Below are 26,909 nucleotides of genomic sequence, written 5' to 3' on the forward strand. Positions count from 1 at the left end.
TGTCCTCGAAGCCTGATGGGCTGGGAGGGCACAGCTGCCTTCAGAGCAAGGCTCACCAGAACCCCACCTTTACCACCCCCTGCAAGTTGATACTTGGCTACACAACTCACAAAGGGCCCCAAGGAGTCACCCCTTAAACCTGAACCTGACCTATCAACACAGTGCAAACAGATGGACGTACCCACCTCAGTAAGCAAGGGTCCTCACAGCACCAGGACGCTGCTCGGTGCTGAGTCCATGCCAACTCCCTGACCTCACTCCATGTAGCGCCTGCAGCCCGCATGCAAACCCATGGGCTCCCCACCCAGTTCTGCAGGCGCCTCAGGCCTGGTTCTGGAAAGGGCTACCTGGGTGATGCCCCGCCTTCAGCGAGCAACAGTCACATGGGCTTTCGAGGTGCCATTCAAGAGCTGTGTGGCTCCTGGGTAACTCCTGCCCCTGAATCAGTTTTCCTCATGTCTAGCAGGGTGGCAAGCACAACCTCTTGTCCCCAAGGTGGCCAGAAGCTCCAAGAGGTTGGTGGAAACACCTGGTCCTGGGCTTGGCACAGCCTCAGGTTCCCACGGTGGGGTGGCCTGGCCCAGGGGTCCCCCCAGGCTCCAATGGACAGGTTCACTGGCTCAGGGGTGCCACAGGCTCCCATGCTGGGGTGTCCTGGCTTAGGGGTCCCCCACGTTCCAGTGGCAGGGTACACTGGCCCAGGGTCTACAAGGCACATGACTGCACTGAGCCACCTGTGGAGCCTTCTCTAAACCAGGACAGCACCACCCCCTACAACGCCCCCTCCCGCCCCCGCCCCCACCCCAAGGACCAGGCCCCAGTTCAAGGCCTAGAGCTGGCCAAGGAGATCCCTGAACAAATCGGGCCTGCTGCTGAGGACCTTCTGGGTTTAGAAAAAGAAACATTATGCTTTTCAGCTCTAGAACCTCTTCCCCAGAACTGCATTGTTTGGCCTGCAAGGCCATCAGCCCTTTGAGCTGACAGCCATCCTTGGGACTTGACAGTGACAAGCTGCTCCTGGGCTGTCCTCAGCCTGGGCCCCAGCAATGGGGCAAATCCCCAGGTGCAGGGCCCAAAGTGAAAGACAGGAAGTGACAATGGAAGTCTATTTATTTGTTTGTAATGAGACAAAACACTACAATCCATTCAACATTGGGCTGGACAGTGATTGGGCCAGGGAGGGAGGGACAGGGCAAATCCTCAGCTCAATTATGAATGTCCGTGGCAGAACTTTCTGGAAGAGTCTTCCCTTACCCCTCAGGGCAGAAATAAAAACTACATGATCATCGTTGATTCAGATTAGAGGACAGTGAGCTAAGCCTCAGCTCGAAGCCATCAGCACAGTGGGGACCAGTCAGTGAGAGCGTGAGGCGGCCAAGGGAGGAGTAATGCTTTTCCTGTCCGGGCTCACCTTCATCTAGAGAACCTCTTTTCCCCCATCATAAGGCCAGAGGAGCCCCCAGGCTGGGAGTTCTGAGGGAGGGAAGCACCAGTCCCCGAGGCCCCCCTGCCCAGTTGTTCCCCCTTCTCCTCCCTCTGGCTAGTGCACTGTGGCAAAGGCTATGTGACACTGCAGCAACACTGCACATGACTCCGCCAACCCCCTCTCCTCTGGAGGGCAGGGCAGGCGGCAAGCAGCTTTGGGGGGTGGGGGTGCAGGGGATGCCAGAAGCAAGTAATGTCCACACGCATGCTTCTCGGCACTGACATAGCCTCTCCTGTCTCTGCTCCCAGAGGCTGAGGGACCACAAGGCACGTGACTGCCCCCAGCCCCAAAGGCCAGGTCCCACTTGATCACCACTCAGCTTCCTTCTGTCTGCAGCTGGCCAAACCGTGGAGCTGCAGTTCATGCGACGGGGGGCTGGGGAGAGGACCCCCAGGACCCACACTGGCACTTGTCCTCAGCCTGGCTCCCTGCAGCAATTCAGCTGAATGGCTCATCCACTATCTGGTGGGCAGTTCCACACTTTCGGGGACAGTGGGACAGCCAACAGAGGAGTGGGAAACCTTCCCATTATCTGACTGCCTGTGTCAGGCAGCTAAGCCTCAGAGCTCTGTGCTTGTGAAAAGCCTTCCCTTTGTGAGGAGGTAGAGGCTGCTCCCCTCCCCCCAGGCTTCTGCAGGCTGGTCTGGAGGAGGGTCTGGCATCCCCTTTATTTCACCCCCTCATAGCTTTGAGGCTCTTGTGTCTTTAGGGTCAAGTCTGTCCATAACACTTGGATTCCTCCCTCCTAGAAGTTCATTCTGGTTTTGCAGGAAGGAGCCGAAAGGAACAGGCGGTGGAGGGGAAGAGGCCAGTGAGGAGGTGTAGGGAAGGAGGCCCCTTCCTGTCCCTACTCCTGGGGCAGCAGAAGAAACAGACCACAGTGAACGCTGCCACACCCCAGCCGGCCTGCGGGGCTGGTGCACTTACATGGGGGCCAGACCAGGGTATGGAGCAGAGGTTTCCAGAGCAGGAAGAAGGGCTGGAAGAGCCTGTGGGGAAGAGAAGAGGGGAACAGAGGTGAAGAACTCCACAGAAACGCTCTGCCCCACACTGTGTCTGGCTAGGGGCCTGCAGCTGGCCCTGGGTACCCCTGAAGCGAGTCCTTCTCCAGGCCTAGAGTCCCTTCGAGTGATCTCTGGGCTCCCCTCAGTCCAGCACAAATCAAGGCCATGAGGGCGCCATCCCAGGTGACCACGGAGCCTGCTTGTAAGGTTGGCTCGTCACCAATCGGCTCTGGGCAGTGTCCATGTACAAGGGCCTGGACCCTGGAGTCCGCATGACCCTGTCCAGCCCCGATGTTCTGAGGTCTGAGAGAGACTGGCTCCCCGTGGACTCATGGTCTCAGCAGTGGCCACATCTGAGCAGAGCCCTCATCCACAAGGTGCCCCCACAGGGAGCTTCTGTGAGCTGACAATGTGCTGGTGTTAAAGCCGATGTAGAAGCAGGATCTATGGAAGCATGCCTGAGACACAGCAGCTCCAGAAGGGAGCGGAGTGGCTGGACGCGGGGCAGAAAGGGCTTGATCTTTTGGTACCTTTTCCATTTTTGAACCATTTGAATGCATTATTTTTATTTTTTTCAAATGAATGCATTATTTTTTTTAAAAAGTAGTTCAGGAAGTGAAAAGACAAAGTTCTGGCGGGGGGCTCAAGGCCTCTGCTTTACTTACTCAAGTTTCTCAGAATCGGTCACGATCTACCTCAGCCCTGGCCACAGCAGGTGCTCGTCCAGGGCCTTCTGTTTTTATTGTTGAAAGCGCCAGGCCCTCCATTTCTCAGGACCATCATCCCCCTCGGTTCTGCTTTCCTTTTGCCCATCACCTGCTCTGGCGTACCTGTCGGAGACCAGGCGCGCCCGCCCCACGACACTCTGCTTCTGAGCCCGCGTAGCACCGGGCCTGTAGCTGAGGCAGGCCGACAGGCCAGCTCCTCTGCAGAGGACAGCTGAGGTCAGATGGCCAGGAAGGCGGGCTCCGCAGGGCGCCGAGGGGTGGGACCCGCTGGAGGCTGCCTGGCTGGCCTCACATGGTCCGGCTGTACTCGATGCCGCCCTTGGTGGAGATGCTCGACCATGGCAGGAAGCTGCAGAGCAGGCTGTGGGCCTGGCGGTAGATCCTGTGCGGGATGGAGCAGGGGCTCAGGTTTGCTAGTGCAGAGCCCAAGTGCTGGATGTAGTCCGTGGGGCTCCGTTAAGGAAAAGTCCAGCCTGCCTCGCCTGCCCGTACACCCCTGGGGTGGCCCTGTCAGTGGGGGCCTGCATGGCAACCTGCAGGACTTGTGCAGAAAGCATGCCATTCTCATGGGAGGCCAACAGCTCAGCCTCTGCAGTGCTGAAAAGCCTCCTTAGATGAAGGGGCCTCCACTGGGCATAATAATAAAGGACAGCATGTGGGTACAAGAGCACCTTCCAGATGAGGCCTCAGGTACATGGACACCCAGACTAAGGGTAATGGAATGGGTGCCGGGGGAGGAGTCTGGCAGAAGAGCAAGTATTCCTGGTCCTCCCCCTACTCTCAATCCTCAGAGGGGCAGGGGTCAACAGTGCTGCCCACTTGGACACCACAGTGACCCATCTTCACATGAGCTTGGAGGCCCGCGGGCTCCTGGGCTGCCTTTCTCTTTCCCGTTTATTTCCCTATGAAATGGATAAATCCTAGACTCATCCACTTAATTACACACACACACACACACACACACACACACACACACACACAGTATATTCTGGGCCACACCCGATGACTATTAGGAAGTCTCCTGGCCTCCGTCCTACCAATCAAGGGCCAGAAAGTTAAAGAGGAGGGAGCAGGGAAGGGACACGCCTCTGGGTCACGTACCCCACACCCTGCTAAGGAAGGTATGAACCCGAATTCAAAACAGCAAACAACTCTTTTCCCCACACTTGTCTGTTTCCTCCCCTGCCAGCACACAGGTCCCATTAGGGCAGGGGCTTTTGTCTGTTTTGTTCACTGTTGTAGCCCCCACGCACTGGGAACAGGAGGATCTCAACCAATACTTATTGGATGGATGGATGGGTGGGTGGATGGATGGATCCTGGACCAGGAGGGTTAAAACCAACCCCTCATACTGGGCTGAAGTCTGGAGAACACCAAGTACCAGAGACGTCTGCTTTCCACACACACGCATACCAGGATCTCCCCACACCACCATCTGGTCAGGGCAAAAGGCATCCTGTGAGCTTGGCCTCATGAACGTCACCTGAAGGCGCCCGCGGCTCCAGCTGGCACACGGGCCCGGCTAGGAAGCCACAGGCCCTCGCCGCTGAGAAGAAAAGGATATAGGATGGTCCAGGGAGGGTGGCCACCATTGATGTAGAGGACGTAGGTGAAGCCATCTTTGAGGACCCCGCGGATGGAGTAGTAGTAGGGCAGGTAGTGGTGCTGCTGAAAGTCCCTGTTTTCGTAGAAGTTTATTGCTGTGTTGTTAGTGGTGAGCACGTGCAGGTAGATGGCTTTGCAGTGGTCCTGGGCGGTGCTGGATATGTGATCCTTTAAAGTCTCAAGTAAAAGGGAGCCTGTGGGCAAAGAGACGATGGTAATGTATGGCCGGGCAGGGGGAAGGAAGCACGGGGCAGACGAGGGAGTGACCTTCACAGAGATCGCTACCGACCTCCCTGCCACCGCCTCCGAGACCAACCTCCCACAACCACCACTGTCAAAGTCCCTACAGTCCCATAGCCAAACGCAGCCTGTTAGCTGCAGACCATCAGGCGTCCGGGGCCACGGGTATGGGCTGCACAGTTCCCGTCCAGGGACTGGACGCACTGAGGAGACGCACTAACCTTTCAGACAACAAAAGTATAGACCTGAGCCCAGGAAAGCGTGGAATGGACAGGCCTGGGTTACAATGAAGACTCTGCCATTCGCTGGCTGTGTGGCGAGTGGGATGGGAATTTGGAGACATACGGGTGGGTGGCACAGCACCCTGGATGTGACAGGCATCTGACACATGGCAGCGAGGACTATTTCTTCAATTATGTTTTCTAGTCTTAATCAAGAATACTTGTGACCAGCCATAAGCTGTGTGCATGGTGGCAGGCATGGGAAGAGGTGCCCATTCTCTAATGAGGACGTTTGGGAGCCATTCGTAATGTGATCTCGTCAGATTTGGGAACGAGGCCATAGCGGAAAGACCTGGTGATGGGTGGGAAGAGCACGGGCTGAAGGTCAATGGGGTAGGGGTGGGCCAAGAGACCTGCCGGGAAGAGAGGATGAAGGTCTGACCGAAGACAGAGAGGAGAGGCAGAGGAAGAGACAGAGGGCTACTGATGAGTGAGAATCATTAGGATAGAGGAAGTGACTAGGCGTGGGTGGGTGGGCTGCATACACCAAAAACCATGAGCTCAGCCGCCCCTTACCGATGCCGTGCTTTCGGAATTCCTTCACTACTCCCAGACTTAGAATGTATGCAACTTGTGTGTCAACAGAGAAGTTGGAGGCTAGAATATCTCCATCCTAAAGAAAAAGTCAGAGATAAAGTCAGTTTCAGTCAAGGCGCCTGGTTCCACTGCAGACCACGTCTTAGTGCCAACACCCCTGGTCACAACACCTGAGGGGACACTGGGGCCAGCGGGGACAGAAGAGAGGGTAATGGAGAGTCACCCCCACCCTAGGGAAACGAGGGTATGGGCCTTTCTGTGAAAAACTGCTACGATAAGAACACTCAGAGTCTCCTCTTTGGGGGGGGTGGGAGACCAGATAAGGAAGGCCACTGAGGCCAGACAAGGAAAGCTGTGGGAGCAAACAGGAAATGCCTGTGCTACGTGGGCACTTCCCGGGCTGACACATGGCAGCTGACACACGAAGAGACCAAACAGCCGGACCCACACAAAATTTGAAAGGTTTAGTTAAAGGATCCTGCAGTGCCCCCAGCTGGTCTCGGAGTAAACACGGTGCAAAGTGTGGATTGCCCCTCTGCTGCCCACGCCAGGCAGAGTGACATGCCAGGGCCTGCCACACCATGTGTGTCTTGGTTCCAGAGATAGAATTCTGGGCCAGGAGAGTTGTCAATTCGACCACCAGGAGGTTCTGATGTTCTTCTACCTCGTAAAGAAGGCTCTCTGGATTTTCCCCCATGGGAAGGACGATGGCCACTTGGCCCCTCTGGTCCCCATCCACTGAGCAGCTCCTGTATGTGGCTCTGGGTGTGGGTCAGCGCATCCCTCTCCCTGCTCCCCACTCTCCCGGCCCTGCCCCTCCCCCCAGCACCCCACCCCACAGTTCATCTGGACACAGGCGAACGTGCTCCTCAGTCTCAGGGAGGTGAGCATCCTCATTGCTTGTCACTCAAAGCCCATGGGAGGCTCATTCGTTCCCTGGATGATGTGGTCTAACAGGCCCCACTTTCTTTTCCCAGTGTTGAATTCATTCAGCCTCTCAGTAGGGCCTGAGAAAGTGCCAGAATGCAAAGACTCCCTGTCCTGACACCAGCGGAGCAAAAGGAAAGGGTCCCCTATCTCTGCTTTCAAGGGAAAACACATTCAAAGGAACATGGAGATTTAGTCACCACGCATGTGGGGCTGGACAGTCGCTGGGGGCACGCAGGAAGAGCCATGCAGAGGGGACTTCAGGGGACAAGCTTCGTGGGGTGGGGGGTGGGGGGGCAGGCAGGACAGTTTGTCCTGAGCAAGAGGAAAGATCAACAGGATACTGATGCTTGTTGAAAACACCAATGTTTCTTTCTTTTTTGCTATATCTTAGCACTGATAAAAGAAAGAAGAAAGCTCAGAAGGAAACTAGGATAGAAAAGTTACTCTTAAAAGAAACCAACTTTGCCAGAATCTAATTATGAGCAAATTAGACTGGACTTGAGTGGGTCGGGTCTTTAAAAGGGAGAGACACCCTTCTTGCACTTTTAAAGAAACAGCCTCAAGCCAAACAGACAGAACCAGTTGCCACTTGGTGGGTTTTTCCCCCTCCTTTGAGTAAATACTATGTAGCCACTAAATGCTACATAGTCACTAAGATGATCGAAATTATTAAGCAGAATCTTGACCCAAGTCGACCACGAGACCAATTTGTGACCGTGGCCTCACGTTGTACACTTAGAGCGAGGCTTGCTAACCTGGGGTCCACAGACTCTAAGGGGTTCTTAGATAGATCTTGAAGGGGTCTATGCAGTTGAATGAAAAGAAATTATATCTATTTTCACTAACCTCTAACTGAAATTTAGCATTTCCTTCAACAAACCGCAGCAGTATTAGCGGTTCCTGTGACACTGTCACCAATACAAATCAGCGTCCCTTACAACTCCGCACATTCTCAGTGCACCATTCATGCCCCTCCCAAGTCCTACGTGGTCTGGGCTCCTGCGAGAAAGGGCCACAGAGCAGGCAGCGGGTTCTGTCACAAGCCCCCACAGCCCCATCGCCAGTGCACATACTTACCTCCTTGTGGATCTTGGTCCTACTTTTTATTTCAGCTACTATCATTCCCACGATGGCGCCCCTGTAGGTCGCAGCGAGGGAAAAGAACTTCTTGTTGGAGGTGATGTCACGATACCATGAGTCTGGGTACCTGAGGAGAAGAACAAACTCAGGTAAACCTGCCAAAGGTCAAGGCCAACTAACTTTGTGCTTTAGACAGTGGACCCACAAGGGACTCGAGGTTGCTCCAGGGCTGATAAGGAGCCTGCCCACCCCTCAGTCTCCATCAAAGTGTATCATTCTTGGTCAATCATCTTAAAGCAGTAATGACGGGATGGGACTGGGAATTTCTGATGGGAAAATGATTTTATAAGACGTAGAGATGAGAGGGAGGGAAAAAAAACCTCCCATAATAATGTCTCCACGAGAGCAGTGCTGGAGGGGCAGCTGAATGAGTTAAGACTGATGACCCTTGGTACCCAAAAGGATCAGGGAAGAGAACATTTCATGCAAAGCTCCACGATGCACTGATGAAAGGCAGATTATTCATCCCTAGGAAAGGAGACTCAGTGAGGGGGCTAGGGCACTCGGGGCTTTATGAGCCTGGGGGTTTCTGTCTTTACTTGGGACATGACAGATCAGCCCAGATGCCTTTCTTGAGCCCAAGAGCTGGAGGAGAGTGTGGGACACTCCCATCTTCTGACCCCAGGAATGCCTGGCTGGCCTGGCGAGGCAGCCAGGTGACGGAGCTGCCACCACACAACCCGAGGGAACTGCAGTTCACAGTCTTTGGAACACGAGGCCTCAGGCCTAGGAAGCTGCGAGGAGAGGCAGGCTGGCAGGTCGGGGCACCTTGTGAAGCACAGAGGCCATGGCCCAACATGGCTCCACCCTGGCCCTGGTGGCCCTCGGCAGGGTCTAATCTCCATACTTACCGGATTACTTTCCAGGAATTCAAATGTTGGGTTGAAGATGACTTTATTTTTTAACCTATGAAGCCACTGCTAGCCCACATCCCCAGAAAGCTGTGACACTCCCATCAGAGATGTAAGGGATGCCCCTTGTTTTCCTTCCCACCTGTAGTGGGTGAAATCTGAGGCTAAGACTCGTGGAAATATGATGTTTAGCAGGATCTTGTTTTTAATTTTTAAAAATTTGCACCTATTTTTCTTAGGATTAAAGCTCTAAGTGCATATTACAGAAAAATGTAAGAAATAGACAAGCAAAACCAGATGAATCTGTAGGTACTAATAATCTACCCACCCCAAACTACCAAACACTCTGCTACGTAGATGGTACTTAACTTTATAAGCTTTAATTTTGTTCATGTTTTTAAATAAAAGTGGCATTACGGTACATACTATTTTCTAGTATGCTTTTTTTCATTTAATATCTTGTTGAAAAAAAACTCTCCTTGTCAATAAATATGTATCAATGACAGATTTTTCCCCCCGACTAAATAATAAATGCATTTTGAATGCACATTCCCTAGTGGACACCCCAATTGCTTACCGTTAAGATACTTAAGCTGCTTCTCAACTTTCTGAATTATAAATAGCACTGCACTGAACATCTTTGTAATTAAAGCTTCTCAGCAAAGCCCCTTTGGGGACTCTTCAAGGAATGCAGTGAGGAGAAAAGGGCCCTAAGGACGCCAGGGAGCAGGATGTGGGGTTCACTGACAGGCAAGGTGACTCTGGGCCACCATGGCACCTCCAGGCCACCCTCAACTTCGCAAAGCCTACCAGCTTCAGCACCGTGGATCAATGCGTGGTGGGGGAGCTGGACCCCCCACTAGCTCCCCCACTCTCCAATCTGCAATGGGGGACAGCAGGCGCTGCTCAACTTACTCAATGGGGAACCAGTCACCACACAGATGCTTCACGGTGTCTATGTCATCGTGGCAGAGGAGGCGCAGGCTGACCTCGCTGAGGGCGCTGGACGGCACCACCTCTGTCATTCACACCTGCAGGGAGGGAGGCAGCGTCAGGAGTGTGGCCAAACCCCGTCACCAGCCCACTGACCCCATCATGGCACCTTCACTTATTCCTCCTCCTCCCAACCTGTGAGGCAGGCAAGACAGGAAGACTAAGGCCACGTCTCAGGGATGGCAGTCCCCTCAGTAACTGCATGGAGCATTTCTGTCTCTCACAATAATCCCCTGCACCAGGTGTCACAGTTGCCCCCATGTGGCAGATAAGAAACTGAGGCCTGGGAAGGGCTGGCAGGATGGGGACCCCGGGTCCCCTCGCTGCTCATGGGGGTGCTCCTGAGCCCCAGAGGGCAGCCTGCCTCTGGGCAATCTTCTCTCTCCTTCCTCTCCACCCTGCTGAGCTGCGCTCTGAGCGCCACTCTTCTTGGCCAGTCTTCTGTCCCCCTCATGTCACTGTCTCCACTGCATAAAGCACATGGCCCCGCCAACCTGGCTTCTCCCAACGTGGCTCAGTGGCCGCCAATGGCAGATGTGGCTCAGCAGTCCCAGGCCTTGGCCCCCTTCAGAGCAGCCAGGGCGGGAGCCAATGACCTGCTGGGTTTGTAGGAGAAGTGGCTCTTGCTGGGTGGGTCACTTCTCCTCCCTCATCCAGCAGATGAAGACTCATGAGCAGAAGAAAACAGACACTGCAAGACACCAGAAATTCAAATCAGGGCTCAGGAGTTGCTGACAACGGTTTTAAATCACGAAACTATGCGCAGTCCAGGTTGCTGATGAAGCAGCTGCCCTTGTCCCAGTGAAAAGAAAGCAGGAAGCAAAGCCAAGCTTTAGACTCTGACAAAAGAAACACAGGAGCCTTTATTCTTTATGTTGAAAGCTGGTGATGAGAAGCAAAGGATCATGCATTTACTCCCAACTTTTTAGGCGGAACCGTGCAGTTCATCTTCAGTGGCTGAGAAAAAAATTCTTTCTATAGAAGAACAATAGCCAATACAAGTAGAAAGAATGGTAGAATTGGAAAGTCACCACTTTGGAACTACTCATGAAATAACCCAGACAAGCAAGATTCATCAGAGGCTTTTAACCACCCCGTGGAGGGTGTTGGGGGACAGGTGTGAGGCACAGAGGCAAAGCACCTTCACCCCCAGGACTTGCCAATCACCAAGGAAAAGCCTAACCTTTCGATCTGGAGATCCCGCAGTCGTACTTCCCCCAGTGACGGAGCCGAGCGTCCCAGACCAGTGCCACGCGTGCGAAGTCCGCAAAGCCCCACCTACAACGCTGGGCCTGAAGCCAATTGTGCCTCCAGACCCAACTTCACAACTACAGATAATACCCGGCACACAAGCAAAAGTTCAGCAGCACCATGACATCTGACAAACACAGAATGGTGACATTGCACAAGACAACTGGCCTGGTCTCTTCAAATAATCAATGCCATTAAAAAACCAAACGCAGACTAAAAGAGACAAGACCTACAACCAAATGTAACGGGTAAACCCCTACTGGAAAAAATAAAAGTCAAAACAACATTTTGTGGCAATTTAATTAGGGGCTGGACAGCAAATATTATGAAATTGTTACGAACTGTCTTACATGTGAAAGGGTAGAGTGGTTATGTGGAAAGTCTTAGGACGCTGAGATATTTTGGAGTGAAGCATCATGAGGTCTAAAACTAACTTCAAATGGTTCAAAAATTTGTCAGCTACTTAGGAAACAAATATGATAAAATGTTATTAACTGTTCAATCTAGGTGGCAGGTAAGATATAATACAGGGACTTACTGTCCGTATGTGTAATTTTTCCAGTATGTGTTTGAATTTTTCCATAATAAACATTGGGGTTGGTAGGGGGCCTGAAGGGGACTGTCATTACCTGCCTAAACTTCCTCTAGAAACCACAGTTCTGTGACTGGGCACCACGACAGTTAACGCCCAAAGGTCAAAGGACCAGATGTTCTCCCCTTACTGCTCAGTGGGCCCAAGTCAAGTGCCTGTGGCAATTCCTCAAGGCCACCTGTTCCCGATTCCAGCTTGTACCTGCTTCTCACAAGACTTCAGGCATTCCCGAGAGGGTCCCCGGGAAGGCCGTGTCCTGACCTGCCACTTGCCAGTAGAAATCCACCCTGAGGCTTGCTAACAGGGTGGGGGCAGCTGCTCAGCCTCTGAAGTCCTGGACACAACCCCAGCTTACTGCGCCCAGCAAGAAGGGCTCCTCTGAGGACCAGCCATGAGCTGACAGACCCCCAGGCCCAGGCTGCAGGGCAGGCAGGCTGAGGACAGGAGCCCCTCAGGCTGGGTAATGACAGGTCTGCTGCTATGTCCCCTTCCCCTTTAGGGCACCAGCCAGCCTGAGGTGGACCACTCGGGGGGCGTGGAGGGGCTTTAGAGGCCAGGTCAGCAGGACTGGAGACATCACTGTACCTAGGTGACCCTGAAGTAGACATACGGGGTAGGTGGAGACGCAGGAGGAGGCGGAGGTACTGCAGAGGCTCCATGGCTCTGGGGTAACTTAGGTTCTGTCTTCCAAGAACATACTGGACTCCAAGAGGTGGGGACTGTGTCACCTTGACATGTCCCGCTGCACAGCATGACTCAAAAGTTGAAATGAGAAGGGACCTCCTTTCTCCTTCTTTCTCTGTGTCTTCCGCCAACGCCTACACACTGCCCACGTGATGCCTGCAAGTCAGGGGCCCCTCCTGTGACCCTGCCAGCAGCCAGCACCGGATGCCCTCACCTGGCCTGCATGCCAAGGGGCTCTGAGGGGGATGGAAGAGAAACTCTTCAGGATGGAAATGGGTGTGTTCCTGCCTGAGGCCTGGCGGATCCTGACAGGTCCTGGGTCAGGAGAAGCTGGGGTACCACCTGTACCTTAGAAAGGAGTGGCGTCCCCGACAGGCGATCTGCCAGAGAAGACTAGTCACTTAGGAGGGGACGCAGCTGGCCTCTGGATGCACGATCCTGACAGAAGCTCTAAGAGCTGAGCCGATCCAGACAAGTCTCTCTCCGAGCAGGGATGACAAAAGAAGGTACATAAGCCACCACAAGTTAATGTGAGAAGCCTGTTGAGAAAGAGCAGGCCACAGCCGCTGGGCTGTGCTTATTTGAGTTCTCAGTTCCAAACGCAAAACAAAACTCAAAAACCAACCAAACAACAACAAATACCCCGACTTGGCACATCTGCGCTTCCCATGTCACCTGCCTCTTCCTTTTCACTGGCATGTACCTTCAGAAACCAAGACGCTGTCCAGCCCGATGTCTTATGAACAGCTTATTCCCTGATTCCTACACAGCAGGGCAATTCCAGTGCTCAGCCCCCTTTCCACCACTGCTGCTCCAGCCCCGTGTCCCCGATGGTGCCCTGGACATTCTGGTGAGTGTGACCTCAGGGACCTCAGGCCTCCTAAGTGGCCGGCCACTTCTCAGGAAATGGATTAAATGGATTGGTCAACCAAAAACGGTAAGTCCTGAGTTTTATGAGTCATCCCTGTCCAAAATATATCCTAGTGGTCACTGGCAAGGATGCGATTCCCGGTCATCTTGGGTAAAGGGCTGTTTAATTCCACGGAACACGACTGTAGGGGTTCCGTGGGTCCACAAAAGCAGGACAGAGCCCAGCATGGCACGTTCCCTGCTATGAAGCGCCGTTTCCCTGGAGGTTCTGCACAACCCCCACCACGTGGGTGACACTCCCTTCCCCCACAAAGGGAGCTGAGTCCACAAAAAAGCCTCTAAAAGCAACAATGGAAGGTGTTGTTAATCTTGTTCGGTATAAGAACAGCATCGTGGCTATGCTGAAAATGTCCATATTCCTTAAGAGATAAACACTGAATATGAAGGGATGAAAGACAGAATGTTCTGTAATTTAATTCAGTTGGAGCAAAAGTGGCAAAATGTTAGTAACTGTTGAACTGGATGATGGGTACGCAAAGCAGATGTTTGAAAAAGTTCCTAATTAAAATTAACCACCGACCAACCAAAGTTCTCCACAGAGGCCGAGTTTCAGACACGAATGGCAGGTTTTCCAGGTGACTGATTTAAATGCGACTGGCGTCCTCATCGAGAGCTTTGGGAAGCAGTGCCCGGCCCCTGCACACCTCCTCACTGGGAACAGAGAGTTCTCAGCAAATTGTGACCGGCTCACTGCTGAGCACCCTGGGTCCCAGTGAGTCAGGCGCCGGGTTCAGAGAACGACGGGGGCATGGAACACTGCTCGGGACCCTCCCATGTTACCAACCCTCAAACTCCACTGAGGTTTTAAAGAGTGCCAGCGTAGACACTCGCCGTGTAGTTCAAGGACACAGGACACTTTTAGGGGCCGAGCTTGAAGCTGCCCAAGTAGGTATCAACCACAAGGCCAGTTTAGGGCCAAGAAAACTGGGAAAGGCAGGAAGCTTCCATCAAAACCTCGAGTCTCTGGGATCGAGTCAACAGCCCTACATTATCCCAGGCCAAGCCAAGGCCTGTCCTTAGTGCAGTCTTTCCAGAGGACGCTTCTGAGACCAGGGCCTCCTCTCCCTGTTGCTACCACCTCTAGAGAAAATCCTGGTGGACAAGCCCAAATACCTCACCACCTGCCTGATCCGAGTGGCCAAACAGGATAAAAATTCTGTTCAGAATCCCAGTGAGGACAGAAGCCCCACACTAAACTGAGCAAGGGAGTACATGCAGGAGTCCACTACGGGCTTACAACCCAGCACTTCAGTGGAGGCAACCCCAATGTCCATCAATGGACGACTGAACCCATACAGGCGGCCCCCCGTGGCCTAGCCATACAGCGGATATTTAGTTCTGACACATGCCACAGTGGACGGACACTGAAAACATGATGCCAAGTGAGAGAAGCCAGTCACAAGGGACCACGTATCTTATGATCCCATTTATAGGAAATGTCCAGAATAGGCAAATCCATAGGGACAAACGGTAGATTAGCGGTTGCCTACTGTTGGGAGGATTGGAGGGTATGGGTACGGGGTTTCCCTTGGCAGTGGTGTGAGTGCTCTGAAATTAGATGTGGTGACAGATGCACAGCTCTGGGAATACATGTACACTAAAGACACTGAATGATACACCTGAATGGGGGAACTGTATGGCAGGTGGATTATGTCCTCAATAAAACTATTAAAAAACAAAACACAAAGCCCTAATCCTGAGAGTGAATGGTCCTTTTGTGTATAAATGGATAAAAGATTCTTTTTTGAAGGAAGTCATAGTAGATTCCAGAAAGAATCAGAAGCTTTCCAGCCTACAAGTCAAACTGCAAGGACCCATGTTGGTTCCCTGTGGTGGGAATCCTTCAACTGGGCTGGCCCAGACCCCGCCTCCTGGGGCCCCAGCTGTGTGCCAGGCCAAGAGGGTGGGGTTGAGAAGACGAGGCTGAAAATCAGGGAGCCTGGCGGGAGGCACAGTGTCACAGAGATGAGAAAGAGCCGCCAGGCCACCAAGGCCAACCTTGTGGCTTCCTCCAGATTTGGGCCAATTTTAATATTTCATATTCAAGGGGGAAAAAATCTATTGTTGGCTTGGAGTGTGTCAGAAGAGACCAAAGAAAATTATCAAGTCTCAACCAAGCATGTATGTGCTGTCCACAAGTTTTCACAGGGTAGCTGCTTAGATGATTTTGAGAAAGATCACGCTCAGATTTCCCCTGCCTGGGAAATCAACACAAACCACAAATCACCGAACGAATCTCAAATCAACTTTCAGCCTCCTTGACCTGCGCCAGGAAACTCCTTATCGTCTCTTGCCTGGAAAACTGGTTCCGGTGGTTTATCTGGGGCTTGACAAGCTCAAGCCAGTCCAAGAAACAGGGTGACATGACTTCCTGCCCTCATCACCCTTGGAAGAACTCCAGGTGTCTCATGGGCTATGCCCCACTGTTTTCTCAACCAACAGCAAACGTGCTCTGAGCTCCCACAGAAAGGAGCTGCAGGACAGGGTGCCGTCAGCTCCCTCTCACCAGACTCTCCACCGGTTGGCAAGACAAGTACAAGCAACTGGCAAAGCCGCCCGGCAGAGCCAGGGTTTGGAGCTGCTAGCCAGCAAGTACTAGGATGAAAGGCCTTGACCTCTGTGGTTGTCCGTGGAGAGGGCTGATGGCAAAGAGGCTGGGGGTGGGGCACTTCCTGAGGGCACGGAAATGTTCTGTATCTTGATGGTGCTGGTTACACACCCAAATGTATACACACACATTAAAACTCATTGGATGCATTTTCTTGTATGCATATTAAACTTCAATAAAGTTGATTTTAAAAGATTTAAAAAAATACATTGAGGTTTGATAACAAAGGGAGAGATCCATAATAAATGAGCATCTCTTAGGTCCTGGGATTTATAATTTTTTCCTCTATCACTGGGACAAGGCTCTTGACCAAAGGGGCAGGATTTGTTGCCTGTTCAACATTCAAGAAAAACACTGGGCTCCAAGACACACAGCTATTTGTGGATTTTCACATCCCTATTAAAAGTACTTCCATCTTTTCAAAGGTCAGTTCTTTAGATGTCTTGATTTTAAAAATAGAAACAGGGCACATTTAACTAAAGGACAAAGCCGCACATTATGGTGCCGAATCTGTGCCAGCCCAACCGACAAGGGGTGGAGACGGGCACAGGAAGGCACGGGAAAGGGCAGTCTGGTTCCCATGTAATGCTGCCAGAGAGGGCGAGTTTAGAGATGGTGGTAGTGCAGGTAAGAGGCTGGTAGGGCACGTGGCTGGTCCATCACTGGGGGAGCAGGCCAAGGGACCCATATCTGGCACCTATGGGAATATCACTTGTCCATCCGGAACCTTCCATCAAGTACTGATCTCCTATCACTAAGGGCTACCCTTAGGGTTCAAGGAGCAAGGATTCTGAGACTCACCAGAGAACAGGTACCAGTGGGCAACGCGAGTAGAGGCCCCGAGTCAGGCCTTCTGTTCCATGCTGAGCCCTGGAGTGTTGGTGGGACAGGCACTGCAGCCGCACACAGACCATCTCTCAGTACGTTTCCCTACAAAGACACTGATGCATCTATACTACAACGGCAGGGATGTACATATAGAACACAAAATTCACCTGCATTTTTAAATTAAAACATGAAGTTGCAAAAGTCAGGCTTACAGTGAGACTTCTTCCCTGGGTTTCCTGGGGCTGCATCCTGTCCTCAGCCTTACAGGGCGGGTGAGTGGAGCAATTCAAGAAGGGGCAGAAACTGGATTCTCCAAGACCCAAATGAAGGGCCCGTCGGCTCCCCGCTCGGCTCTCCCTTTCTCCTTCCCCAAACCTCGTCCTCCGCAGGCTGTCTGTGAGCCTTGTCTTCCCTGTGCTGAAATGACCTCTCTGTAGCAAAGGCCACGTTTCCCTGAGGCCTCTGCGGTGGCTGGAAAGGGGGGACATCTGCATATCTGGGCACTCCCTCACTCCCGATACTTCCCAAGCGCCTGTGTGCTTGGCCAGAGGGACAGTGACAGTGGAGGAATGGCTGCCAAGATGTCCCCAATGTCCACAGAAGCATTTCCCATCTCCCTGACAAGTGCTGGGGATTCAGAATCGGGGGGAGCTTGGAATGGAATTGTTCCTGTTTCTGGAGGGGTGTCCTGGCACCATCATGATACCCAAGGAGCCTTCTACTCCCATCCCAAGTAAAAAAGGCAGAAACAACGCTATTGGTTGGAGATCCCTCCCCTTTGTAGGTCCACAGGGGCTCTCCTTTCTTCAAAGGTACTGTTCCTTGGCCCCAGACAAGCCACACTTAACCTTTAAAAACCTCCCTGTCCTCTTACTGGCTTAAGTGCTCTGGATTCTACCCTTGACCCCAGCACACTTCCAGTATTCAGGCCAGCCATGACCACACTGCACCCTCCATCACCCCTAGAAACTTTCCTTCCTTCTTTCACTCCCATTGGATCCAAAGGGTGCTTCCTCCTTGCCAAGAATAGGCCAACCTCTGCTTGTGCTTGGGACACTGTGCCCTCCACATGTGCCCAGCCCCTTCAAGGATGCTGCCGTCACTGTCACCCCAGGTCAAAGCCCAGCTCTGATATCTACTGAGACATCTCTGTCTCACTCCGTGCTTCAGCTTATCTGTCGCTGGCATCCTGTCCTCAGCCTTACAGGACTTCCAAAGGGCCACCCTAATCCCTGGCAGCTCCACACCTCCTCCCTCCCTGGTCCAAGTGCCCCCTTCTCCAACATTCTCAGCCTCCTCTTTTGCACAAACTCCCCACAATGGGCTGTAAACACACCATGTGCATCCTCTTGGACAAGCCTCCCGCCACCTTCTTTCCCCTAGAATACCACCTACAACCCTACGTTTGCTGCCTCCTTCTTCTTTATTCCTGCCCTCCACCTTCTGCTCCAGTACACTGGTGACAATGAACCAACACTTTCCCCTCTGAAATCCAGCATCCCTCCCTCGGGAATCACTTACCCTGACTCTCTACAGCTCACACCTTGGTTGATCCCTTTCTCGAGCCCTCGGCTCCCTTCGCCCTATGACAAAGCACCACCCTGGCCTTCCCTGGGCACTCCAGGCTTCTTCTCAAGTGAAGCACAAGGGAAGATTAGGTCACACTCGTCCACGGCACAAGAATTAAAGACCACCACGCCCTGAGAAATATGAAATTCTGCAGACGCCAAGTTTATCCGCTTGAAAAATCCAACACTGAACTCCAAGCTCTTGCATTTAGGATGGAGGGTAGAGAAGAGGAAAAAACCACCAGTGATGGACACGGGACACTGCCTCTTCAGTAAAATGGGTCAAGGACTAAGGGAGAGTGAGGGAAGCAGCGAGTGTTCTTCATGGCTCATCTGCTCAAGCGAGCAGCTGCTGGCGGTGGTGGTGAGTCATCTCTGCCGCAGCCTGGGCTCCTTCCAAAACCTCACTGTAGGAGGAATGTGATTAATTTACAGGGTGACAAGAAACAAACACCCAGCGCTCTCGCTCCAAACAGACTCCTTCTTAAAACCCAAGCCATCGTGCTCCGAGGGGAGCCCGTATGCGCCTCACATACAATCAGATCACATCTCTTCAAGCATGAATTGCTGATCCTGGAGGATCCCATTTGCGTGAAATTCTGACACTGGGTAAGGGACTCGATGGTGACAGAAATCAGAAAGTGGCTGGGGTGGGGCAGTGAGAAGGGGCAGAAGGCGATGACGATGTTCTAAGTCTCCTCAGTGGTCGTCAAACACATGGATCTGCTCACTTGAGATCTGAACACTTGGCTGCATGTTAATTACACAACTTTGAAATAAATGATAAGAGGTGGTTCTGGCGTGGTCCTAGGTCCAGACCATTCTTTCCTTTGGGCCAAAGTTTCCATCATCCCCTAAATTTCATATTGAGAATCCATTTAGCCTTTCACTTACCAAAATTGCATTGAAAATCCATGCCCTGCTCTAGGTACTGCGATTGCGGCAACGAGCATAGTCAGCAACCTCTGATTATACGGGAGGGGGCAAGATGGGGGGCCAGGGTGTGCCCTTCCCGGCACCATTTCCTAAATACAAAAACCACTTCTTTTGTTCAAGGAATTCCATGGCAAACAGCACATTGGTGAACTCCAAAAGTGCTGTCCACCGGGCTGGGCAGGGAGGGGTTAATACAAACAAGTGTGTGGAAGGGATGCTGTCCTCCCTGGGCCACAAGGGCAAAGGCAGGGGATGGGTCCCCTTGCATCCTCCCCAAACTGCACCTAAGACCCATGGAGTCCGACTAGGAGAAAGGAAAATGTCTAGGTGTTGCATCTTTTTTATCTTTTTTTAAAAATTGTGGTAAAATATACATAACATAAAATTTATAATTTTAACCATTTTTAAGTGTACAGGTCAGTGGCATGAAGTACTTCACATTGTTGCACAATCATCACCAATGCTGGTCACCAATGACCATCATCTCCCAAACTTTTTCATCTCCCCCACCTGCAAGTCTGTCCCCATGAAACACTAAGTCCCTGCTCCTCCTCCTCCAGCTTCCAACCACCGCCATTCCACTTTCCATCTCTAGAAACGACGTTAGCAACTTTTCATACTTAGTGGCACCTCTTCACTAAAAATGCCAAATTTTTAGTTCCACTTAATGGGAGACTTCCATCAAAGGCCCCCCAGACATGGCTCCATCATGGCTCCTGCAACTTTCCGGGAAGGGAGGGCGCCAGACTTGAGCATTATCTATCTCAGCGTAGCAAAGGCCTCCACGCAGCGTGCATTTTGAAGCTTTGCTCTTTAACTTTCCATTGTGTCCCGAGATGAGATAAATCTTATTTTGTTTGAAATTTTATTTCACCATCTTGCTTTTTTACTTCATGTCCACGGTAAAATGACCTAATGTGGAGGGCACGGTCTTGGGCCACTGACATGCATGCCATGTGCAACCCCCATGCTCCTTTCCAAGGCATTTGGGCTACGCTTGGTCATGGCGGACCAAGAGAATCCTCTGGTTGTTCCAAGGTCCTACCCCAGAGCAGCGGAGGCCTGGCGGGTCCCTACACGCCTGGAGGACTGGCTTGTGGGCAGGGTGCCCAAGGACTTTGCCTTTGTGACCCCGCTGGGGTCAGAATTGGAGAACAACAGCCCAGGTTTGGAGAGAGACAAGGACAAAGAATAGGCCCCAACAGAGATAAGAACAGAAGCCAGAAGACGGGTCATTGAAATGGAGGCCAGAGACGTGGAGCCAAAAGCAGACAGACCTCGTGGCCCCCGGCTTGAAAACTCAGACAACTCTGATCTTCCCGGAATAGAAAATGAGGGAGTGGATGATCCTGCACTGTGCGCTCACACACAAAGACGCAGCCAGAGCTCAAAGCACAGACAAGTGGGCCTGGTCAAGTGCCTTTGCCCAGTGGCTTTTAAGCTGGGATTTGGTAGGAAACCATCTGACAAGGCAGAATATAATTCCCAGTTTGGATGGAGTGCTGTGTCAACCAGTTTAAGTGAAAAACAAAACAAATCAAACACCAACAACAAAACCACCTGTAAAGACTAGATTTGGGGGGGCTGGGTATCAAAGGATAGTAAGATGTATGTTTTTAATCAGCATTCTTGACTAACACCCAAGACTGGTCCCTGCCTAGGGCTCAAAACCAAGAGCTAGTAAGTTCTTCCATAGAGAACTTCAATGTCCACAAGCAACCCTCACACTGCTTGGGGGCAGGAGTGGGCAAAGTGGACGGGCAGCTACTCAGTTTGAAAGGAAAAAGTACAGCAACAGGGGAATCGGGTTTCAGCAACCCTGCCCGTCCACTTGCTGCTGCCCCTACAGCAAACTAGTTCTCCCAGACTTCCTCCACTTACTCCGTCTCACTCTGCTGGGTTTTGTTGTTTTATGATTTTTAACCTCTGTTTCCCTGGGTTTGCATTTAAGATCCTTCAGTCAAATAGATGTGAAATAGAAAAGCGGGTCAAATTTGGTATAAATTAACACTTGATCACAAGGTTAACTTTTATAACAAAATTGATGTCAAAAAGTAATTCAACCAGCCAGCATTTGCCTCTGGAGTCGTGACAGATGTCTGTGTTCTACGCCACTCACTTGTATTATTTTAGCTTTTTTTTTTTTAACAATGAGTTTGGGTTGTTTTTATTATCTGAAGAAAAATAAAGACTTTCAGGTGGCACGTAAAAATTATGAACACATTTTTATATTAAAATAATTTCATGGACTGCTTTTAATTAGTAACAGTGGACATTTTACAGGGTCTCTTCAAATTATAAGTAGAATGATTACCCATTTTGCCCCGAAATAGACTTTTTTGGTGCCAACTGTTAAACCCCATACCCTTGGAATAGCATGGCATTTTGTGCACTGATGCCAGAAATAAAGATTCAAGTTATAATGAAGCAAAGAGCAGCTGGTTGTGGATAAGGACGCTGAACAGACTTATAAAACTATTTTAAAGGATTCCAGTGTGATCATTAAAAAGTAATTTTAGTGGCTATATAAAATCCAATTTTTAAAAATATTTATACGTTTTAAGACAGCCACTTAAAAAGATTTAAAAAGAATATTCCCCTGTATATTCACATACAACATAAAGCAAAAACTAAGAATCCCCTACTCACCGCATCCCCCATAAAAGGACTGCTAATGGTTTCTTGTGTTTCCTACAAGAAAATCAAATTTTTTTCAGTAGTGAGGTCTTGCTTGGTAAAGGGCTCAAGGGGATCTTCTGGGGGTGGCTGTACAGGTATATTCATGCCATGGCCATTCCTCTAGTGTACTTTTCTATATGCATATTTCAATGAAATGGTTAAAAATGGGAGGCCAGAGGAGAAGCAAAGTAATCTGAAACTAAGAGTATAAAGAGGAGCAAATATCTGACAAGCAAGACTTTCTGAATAGTTTATAACCAGAGTCAGGAGTCATCTTCCAAAAAGTAACAAGTTTGAAAAAGGTATCCAGCATTACTCCCATGAACTACAGATATGATGGAAATATTGCTGCATTAACAATTCCAGATAAGGGTTCTTTTCTACCTAAGGGACAATTACCCACAGACTATTTTATAAAATGATATTGCTTTCTTCTCAGTTATTTTCAAGATGGGTTCAAATTTCAAAACTTTGCTGCCCCAATAGACCCCATTTCAGGAATGCAGGAAACAAACCCAATTTGATTTTTAATAACAATAACTATCCAACAAGAAATAGAACTGGAAGAATTTTTTCTAATGTGGTCTGTTAAAGATGACAAAATATTTTTCTTTGGTCTTCCTGTGTAAGCAAAGGAAATAGTGTTTCTCAAATATTTGTTTTGTGTCCCTTTCCACAACCACCTTCTCTTTCCTTCTTTACAACTGGGAATCTGTGTTTAGAATGTTTATTTCTAAATGCATCAATGCACAAAACACCACACTATTCCAAGGGTATGGAGTTTAAAAGTTGACACTTATAGATGATGTAATACAGAATTGTACACCTGAAATCTATGTAATTTTACTAACAATTGTCACCCCAATAAATTAAAAAAAGAAAAAGTTGACACTAAGAGAGTTTCTTCTGGGGCAAACTGGATAATCATTCTACTTTAAAGAGATATTTAAAAATCTCTAAGTTGTCACACTCATAGGTGGTTCTTGCCATCATTATTCAGAATATTTGGCCCCTCCGTGTCACATGGGCCCTGCCTGAGCAGGAAATGGGTTTCAGGTGAAGAGATGGGCAGGCTGAGATGGTGATAAGACGGGACTAGGGACTGGCCCTCACTTGCTGTTATGACCTCTCCACTTGACCATCTCAGCTCAGAGATGTGGCCACCTCATCTCAGATTGTGGCTCAGAGGGGTGACTGTCACATGTCCGCTAGCCTCCACAGTGGGGCACTCAGGCGCCACTGAACATTGGTTAAACTGTCAACATGAACCCCAAACCACCTCCTGTGGCTTCCTGTTTAGACCGCCTTCCTATGACTTCACAAGCTCTGAGCAAAAGCGTTATGATCCATAGCAGAATATGAACTCTACTACATGCATTTTGGGTTTTCAAACATATAGGCCTCTCTTTAATGAGCAATGGTAGATATCTGGGCCTCCGATAACCCTGAGCTGGCCTACCAGCTCATTCCTATCAGAGGTCATGCTAACAAGAATGATATTTAGGGAAGGAGGCCTGATCCTGGAGTTATCAAATACACTTACAAATATTTGCTAAATCAAATTCAGCATTTGAACTTAGCCAGAAAGAGACCTGGGAGCATTGTTTTTGCAGCACTGTTTTTGCAGGTCAACATTTTACTTGAAAGCACTGCACATGGTCACAAGCAAGACAAGCTTTGATGCAGAGTTTACACCTCAAGCTTGCTTTCTAAAAACAAGGAACTGAGATGCAAAAACTATGAGGACCTTGTGGATTCCTTCCAGAGAGAGATGTCAAGGGGAGACAATGGAGATAGGATGTAAAGATGAAGGAGCCACCATTTAAGGAAAGACATTGCCTGATATGGAGCCAGCTGTCTATTCAGGTAGGAGAGCTGTCACCAACAAAGTGAGACCTCTGGGCTATTTCAGCAGACAGAAGACATGCACTGCCCTGAACTCAGAGCTCTGAGGAGTCTTCTCTACATTGTGTTCCCTGTGGCTGCTGCAGTGTAAGGATGCTGTATCCACCTGGTCTAAACACACTTCAGGCTGGGACAAGCCATACTGCTGCTAACAGGTCTACTGAAGCTCCAAGAGTCTCCCACACAGACCCAGTCAGCAGTGACAGAATCACCCTTCTCTGTTCAGGCGTAAATATCTTTTATCTCAAATCTCCTAACATCCAGGAATTTGCTTCCATCCAGGGCAGAGGCATGCTGTTGCTTAGCAACTCCAAGGAGTCATATCCCAAATCTGCCAGTAGGTGTGGTTAAAATAAACATGGTGACAAAGTCACTGCAAGATAGGATACACACAGTCCTTTTTAAAAAGTGTCTCTATGTTTTATTCTGGCCTGTGAACACCACATCATGCCCTGACCTTGCTTCTTATACGTTTTAACTGTCTTCATAGAAACCCAGCCTGTCTGTAAGAGCAGTAAGTAAGAGGGAACTCCAGCAAACCAGGGCCCAATGGAGAAGGACCTCGTGAACACTGCATTCTCAAAGGGCCAATATGCACATTAATTCTGATGGGTACAAAATCCTGGAATAGGGGAGATACAGCCCTATGTGCACTGCCGTGATTGATGTGTCCATTTGGAAAGATGACTGGCACGTACATTTCAGCCATTCTTGAATTTCTTCTAGTCTTTAATCCCATCTTCTCTAACTGAGCTTAAAGCAATTCAGGGATTTTCATGGGAGGGGAAAGAATATGAATTTATTTGTTTGTTTTTGCTTTTAGCCCCTTTTAATTCAATGACGTTCAAGACTCCCCTTCTTCTCTCCTCACAGGTTGGTACTCCTGGCCAAAGAACTTCTATCACTTATCTCTAAATTACAAAGTGCTAAGGGGATTGTGGTATTTCTATAGATGACCTGGAGCAACTTCCCGGTTCAGTCAGTTAAGCTTTAACTAGAGGTTTCCTGTCCTCAGTTTTCTGGTAAATATCTGTAAGGGACAATGTTCTCTCCAGTTCTGACACTCCAATTAACCCCCACTCCAGGTAGCACAGTGAACTACAGTGTGTGGCTGTTATCCTGAAGGAAACCAGGACAAACGAGTAACCAAAGTGTATGGCTCAAGGACTTGGCAGAGTGAAAACAGATCAATGAAGCAGCCAGTGTCCACATTTACTGCCGAGTAGCTCCTTGCCTCATATCAGGTCCTGGGCTCCTTCACCCACTGGGCATACAGGTATTTGTTGTTAGTGGTCCAGAGAAGGGCCACACACACCAAAATTTTCTCAGGGGGACAAACCACAGAAACTACAGATTCCCTCTAATCCTTGGCAAGGGTTCGATTCCGTGGAGGAGGTCAGAGTTGGTGTAGGTTCTGCATGGCCCGTCTGTAAACTACCAAAAACGTACAAAAATGATTTATCTTCCTACGAAAGGTACGGCTGAGGAAGTAAGACACAGAGAGGATCAAGACAGAGCCCCAGGCTTTCTGGAGTTCACAGGAGGGCAAACACGTCAGCAAAATAACTACAATCCGCGCAACAAGTACCAAACACCAGAGTCCACGGCCAGGCGAAGCAGCGGCTAATCGCTCCATTGTGAAAAGACGAGGCCTTTCATCTCGAGTGAGAGAGACCTGGCGGGTAGCGAGGGGCTGACTGCACTCTGGTTCCAAATTTCCCCATCAAGTCGTCCTGGGACCCGGCACCGAGGCGCCCCAGGCTTTAAAAGGTCCGGGTCCCACCTAACACTGGGAACCGCGCCCCTCCGCACCCCTGGGGTCTGGAGCGCTGCCCCTCCTCACCCCGCGGCCGCCTCCTTGCCCCTGACCGGTGCCAGTTCCGTGGCCGCCCAGAAACCCAGCGGAGAAATCTGGGCACCGGCGGGCGTGGGCCACGCCCCGGCCTCCCCCCACCAGCCCGGCCGCCCTTCGCCCCGCCAAGGCCGCCTGGGGTCTCCTGCGCCCCCACTGGCTCCCAACCGAGCCCCCACCCGCCGCATCCCGAACTGCTCCTCCTCCCCACCTTCCGACCCCCACCCCAAGCCAGGTTCGACACTCCCACCACAAGCCAGAGCCACACCTCGGACGGGGGCCGGCGGCAGCAGACGGTGTAGTCGCACTCAGCGCATCCTGGGGTCGCAAGGAGCCGGAAGTGCGGCCGTGTGGAGCCCGCAACGAGTTATGTAACCGGCAGGGGCCGCAGCCGGGACGGAGGCGACGGTCCGCGGAACTTCCGCCTCCCGCGCCAAGCCGGCGGCACAGACTGGAAGCCCATTGGCTACTGGCGCCCACGTGGGGCTCCACCTCCCAGACGCCGACGCCGCCATCTTAGGAGCGGGCAGGCCTAAGCCCGAAGCCGGGTCGCTGGGAGGCTGGGGCCCTGTTAGGGGATCGGGTGTGCGCCCGCAGAGGGGTCGGTGAGGCTCCGAGAGCCCGCGGAAGCGCCAAGTTGAAGCGAGCCGGAGCCGAGTGCCCATGCGCAGACAGGGAGGCTGCCAAAGATAGGAATTACAGCCCTCAATTCTCAGCTAACATTCCCCTGGTTTGGATTTGGGACTTGGGCTTGTCCATGCCCAGTGCCTGGGGGGTGTCGAGCCACGGAAATGTGACTGAGTGATCACCCCCGGCTGGCGAACAGCATCATCCCGCCTAGCGCCGGGCATCAGCCAACAGCCAGAGGCCAGTCTCCGCAGAAAGGTCCTTTGGGGCTGCCGCTATGTAAATGGGCGGATATCAGTTGCCCTCAAGTTGCAGGATGATCTATATGGCAAGATCTAGAGAACCCTGTTGAGCAAAATCTGATGTTAACTTTAAAGCAGAAATTTATTCTATGCCTTCAAACTTAAACAATGGTCCACAGAGCTGAAGAATGGAATAAGAAGGACCTGCTTACAGCCAAGGGCTACAATGATCAACCCTTACAGGATTTAGTTCGTATACGAGAGAATAAACGTTATCACAGATTGAAACAGTATAAATAAAATAACAGTATTTTAAGGGGTGGGGGGCTCACACAGTATGAGGATATAAATGATAAACGTCTAAGTATTGCTTTGTCTTGTGTACCTGAAACTAATAAAATTATTTTTAAAA

General features: G+C 50.8%; 1 protein-coding gene across 3 annotated transcripts; it reads right to left on the bottom strand.

Moving 5' to 3' along the window:
- Window positions 1–1,092: 1,092 nt before the first annotated feature.
- Window positions 1,093–26,073, bottom strand: NAA60 (N-alpha-acetyltransferase 60, NatF catalytic subunit). 3 transcript variants are annotated; one of them, XM_074322554.1, is made up of 8 exons: window positions 25,897–26,073; window positions 10,392–10,486; window positions 9,718–9,833; window positions 7,889–8,018; window positions 5,861–5,957; window positions 4,783–5,017; window positions 3,321–3,663; window positions 1,093–2,475 (listed from the first exon to the last, which is right to left on the bottom strand). In XM_074322554.1, the coding sequence occupies exons 3-7, from the start codon at window positions 9,825–9,827 to the stop codon at window positions 3,507–3,509; spliced, it is 729 nt and encodes a 242-aa protein (XP_074178655.1). In that variant the 5' UTR covers window positions 9,828–9,833; window positions 10,392–10,486; window positions 25,897–26,073; the 3' UTR covers window positions 1,093–2,475; window positions 3,321–3,506. The 3 variants fall into 3 exon arrangements, with proteins under 3 accessions (XP_074178655.1, XP_019570436.1, XP_019570438.1); XM_019714877.2 differs by having other exon boundaries at window positions 10,290–10,486; window positions 25,897–26,072; XM_019714879.2 differs by lacking the exon at window positions 10,392–10,486.
- Window positions 26,074–26,909: the final 836 nt, after the last annotated feature.

Source organism: Rhinolophus sinicus, linkage group LG18 (assembly GCF_036562045.2).
Source record: "Rhinolophus sinicus isolate RSC01 linkage group LG18, ASM3656204v1, whole genome shotgun sequence".
NCBI classification, from domain to species: Eukaryota; Metazoa; Chordata; class Mammalia; order Chiroptera; family Rhinolophidae; genus Rhinolophus; species Rhinolophus sinicus.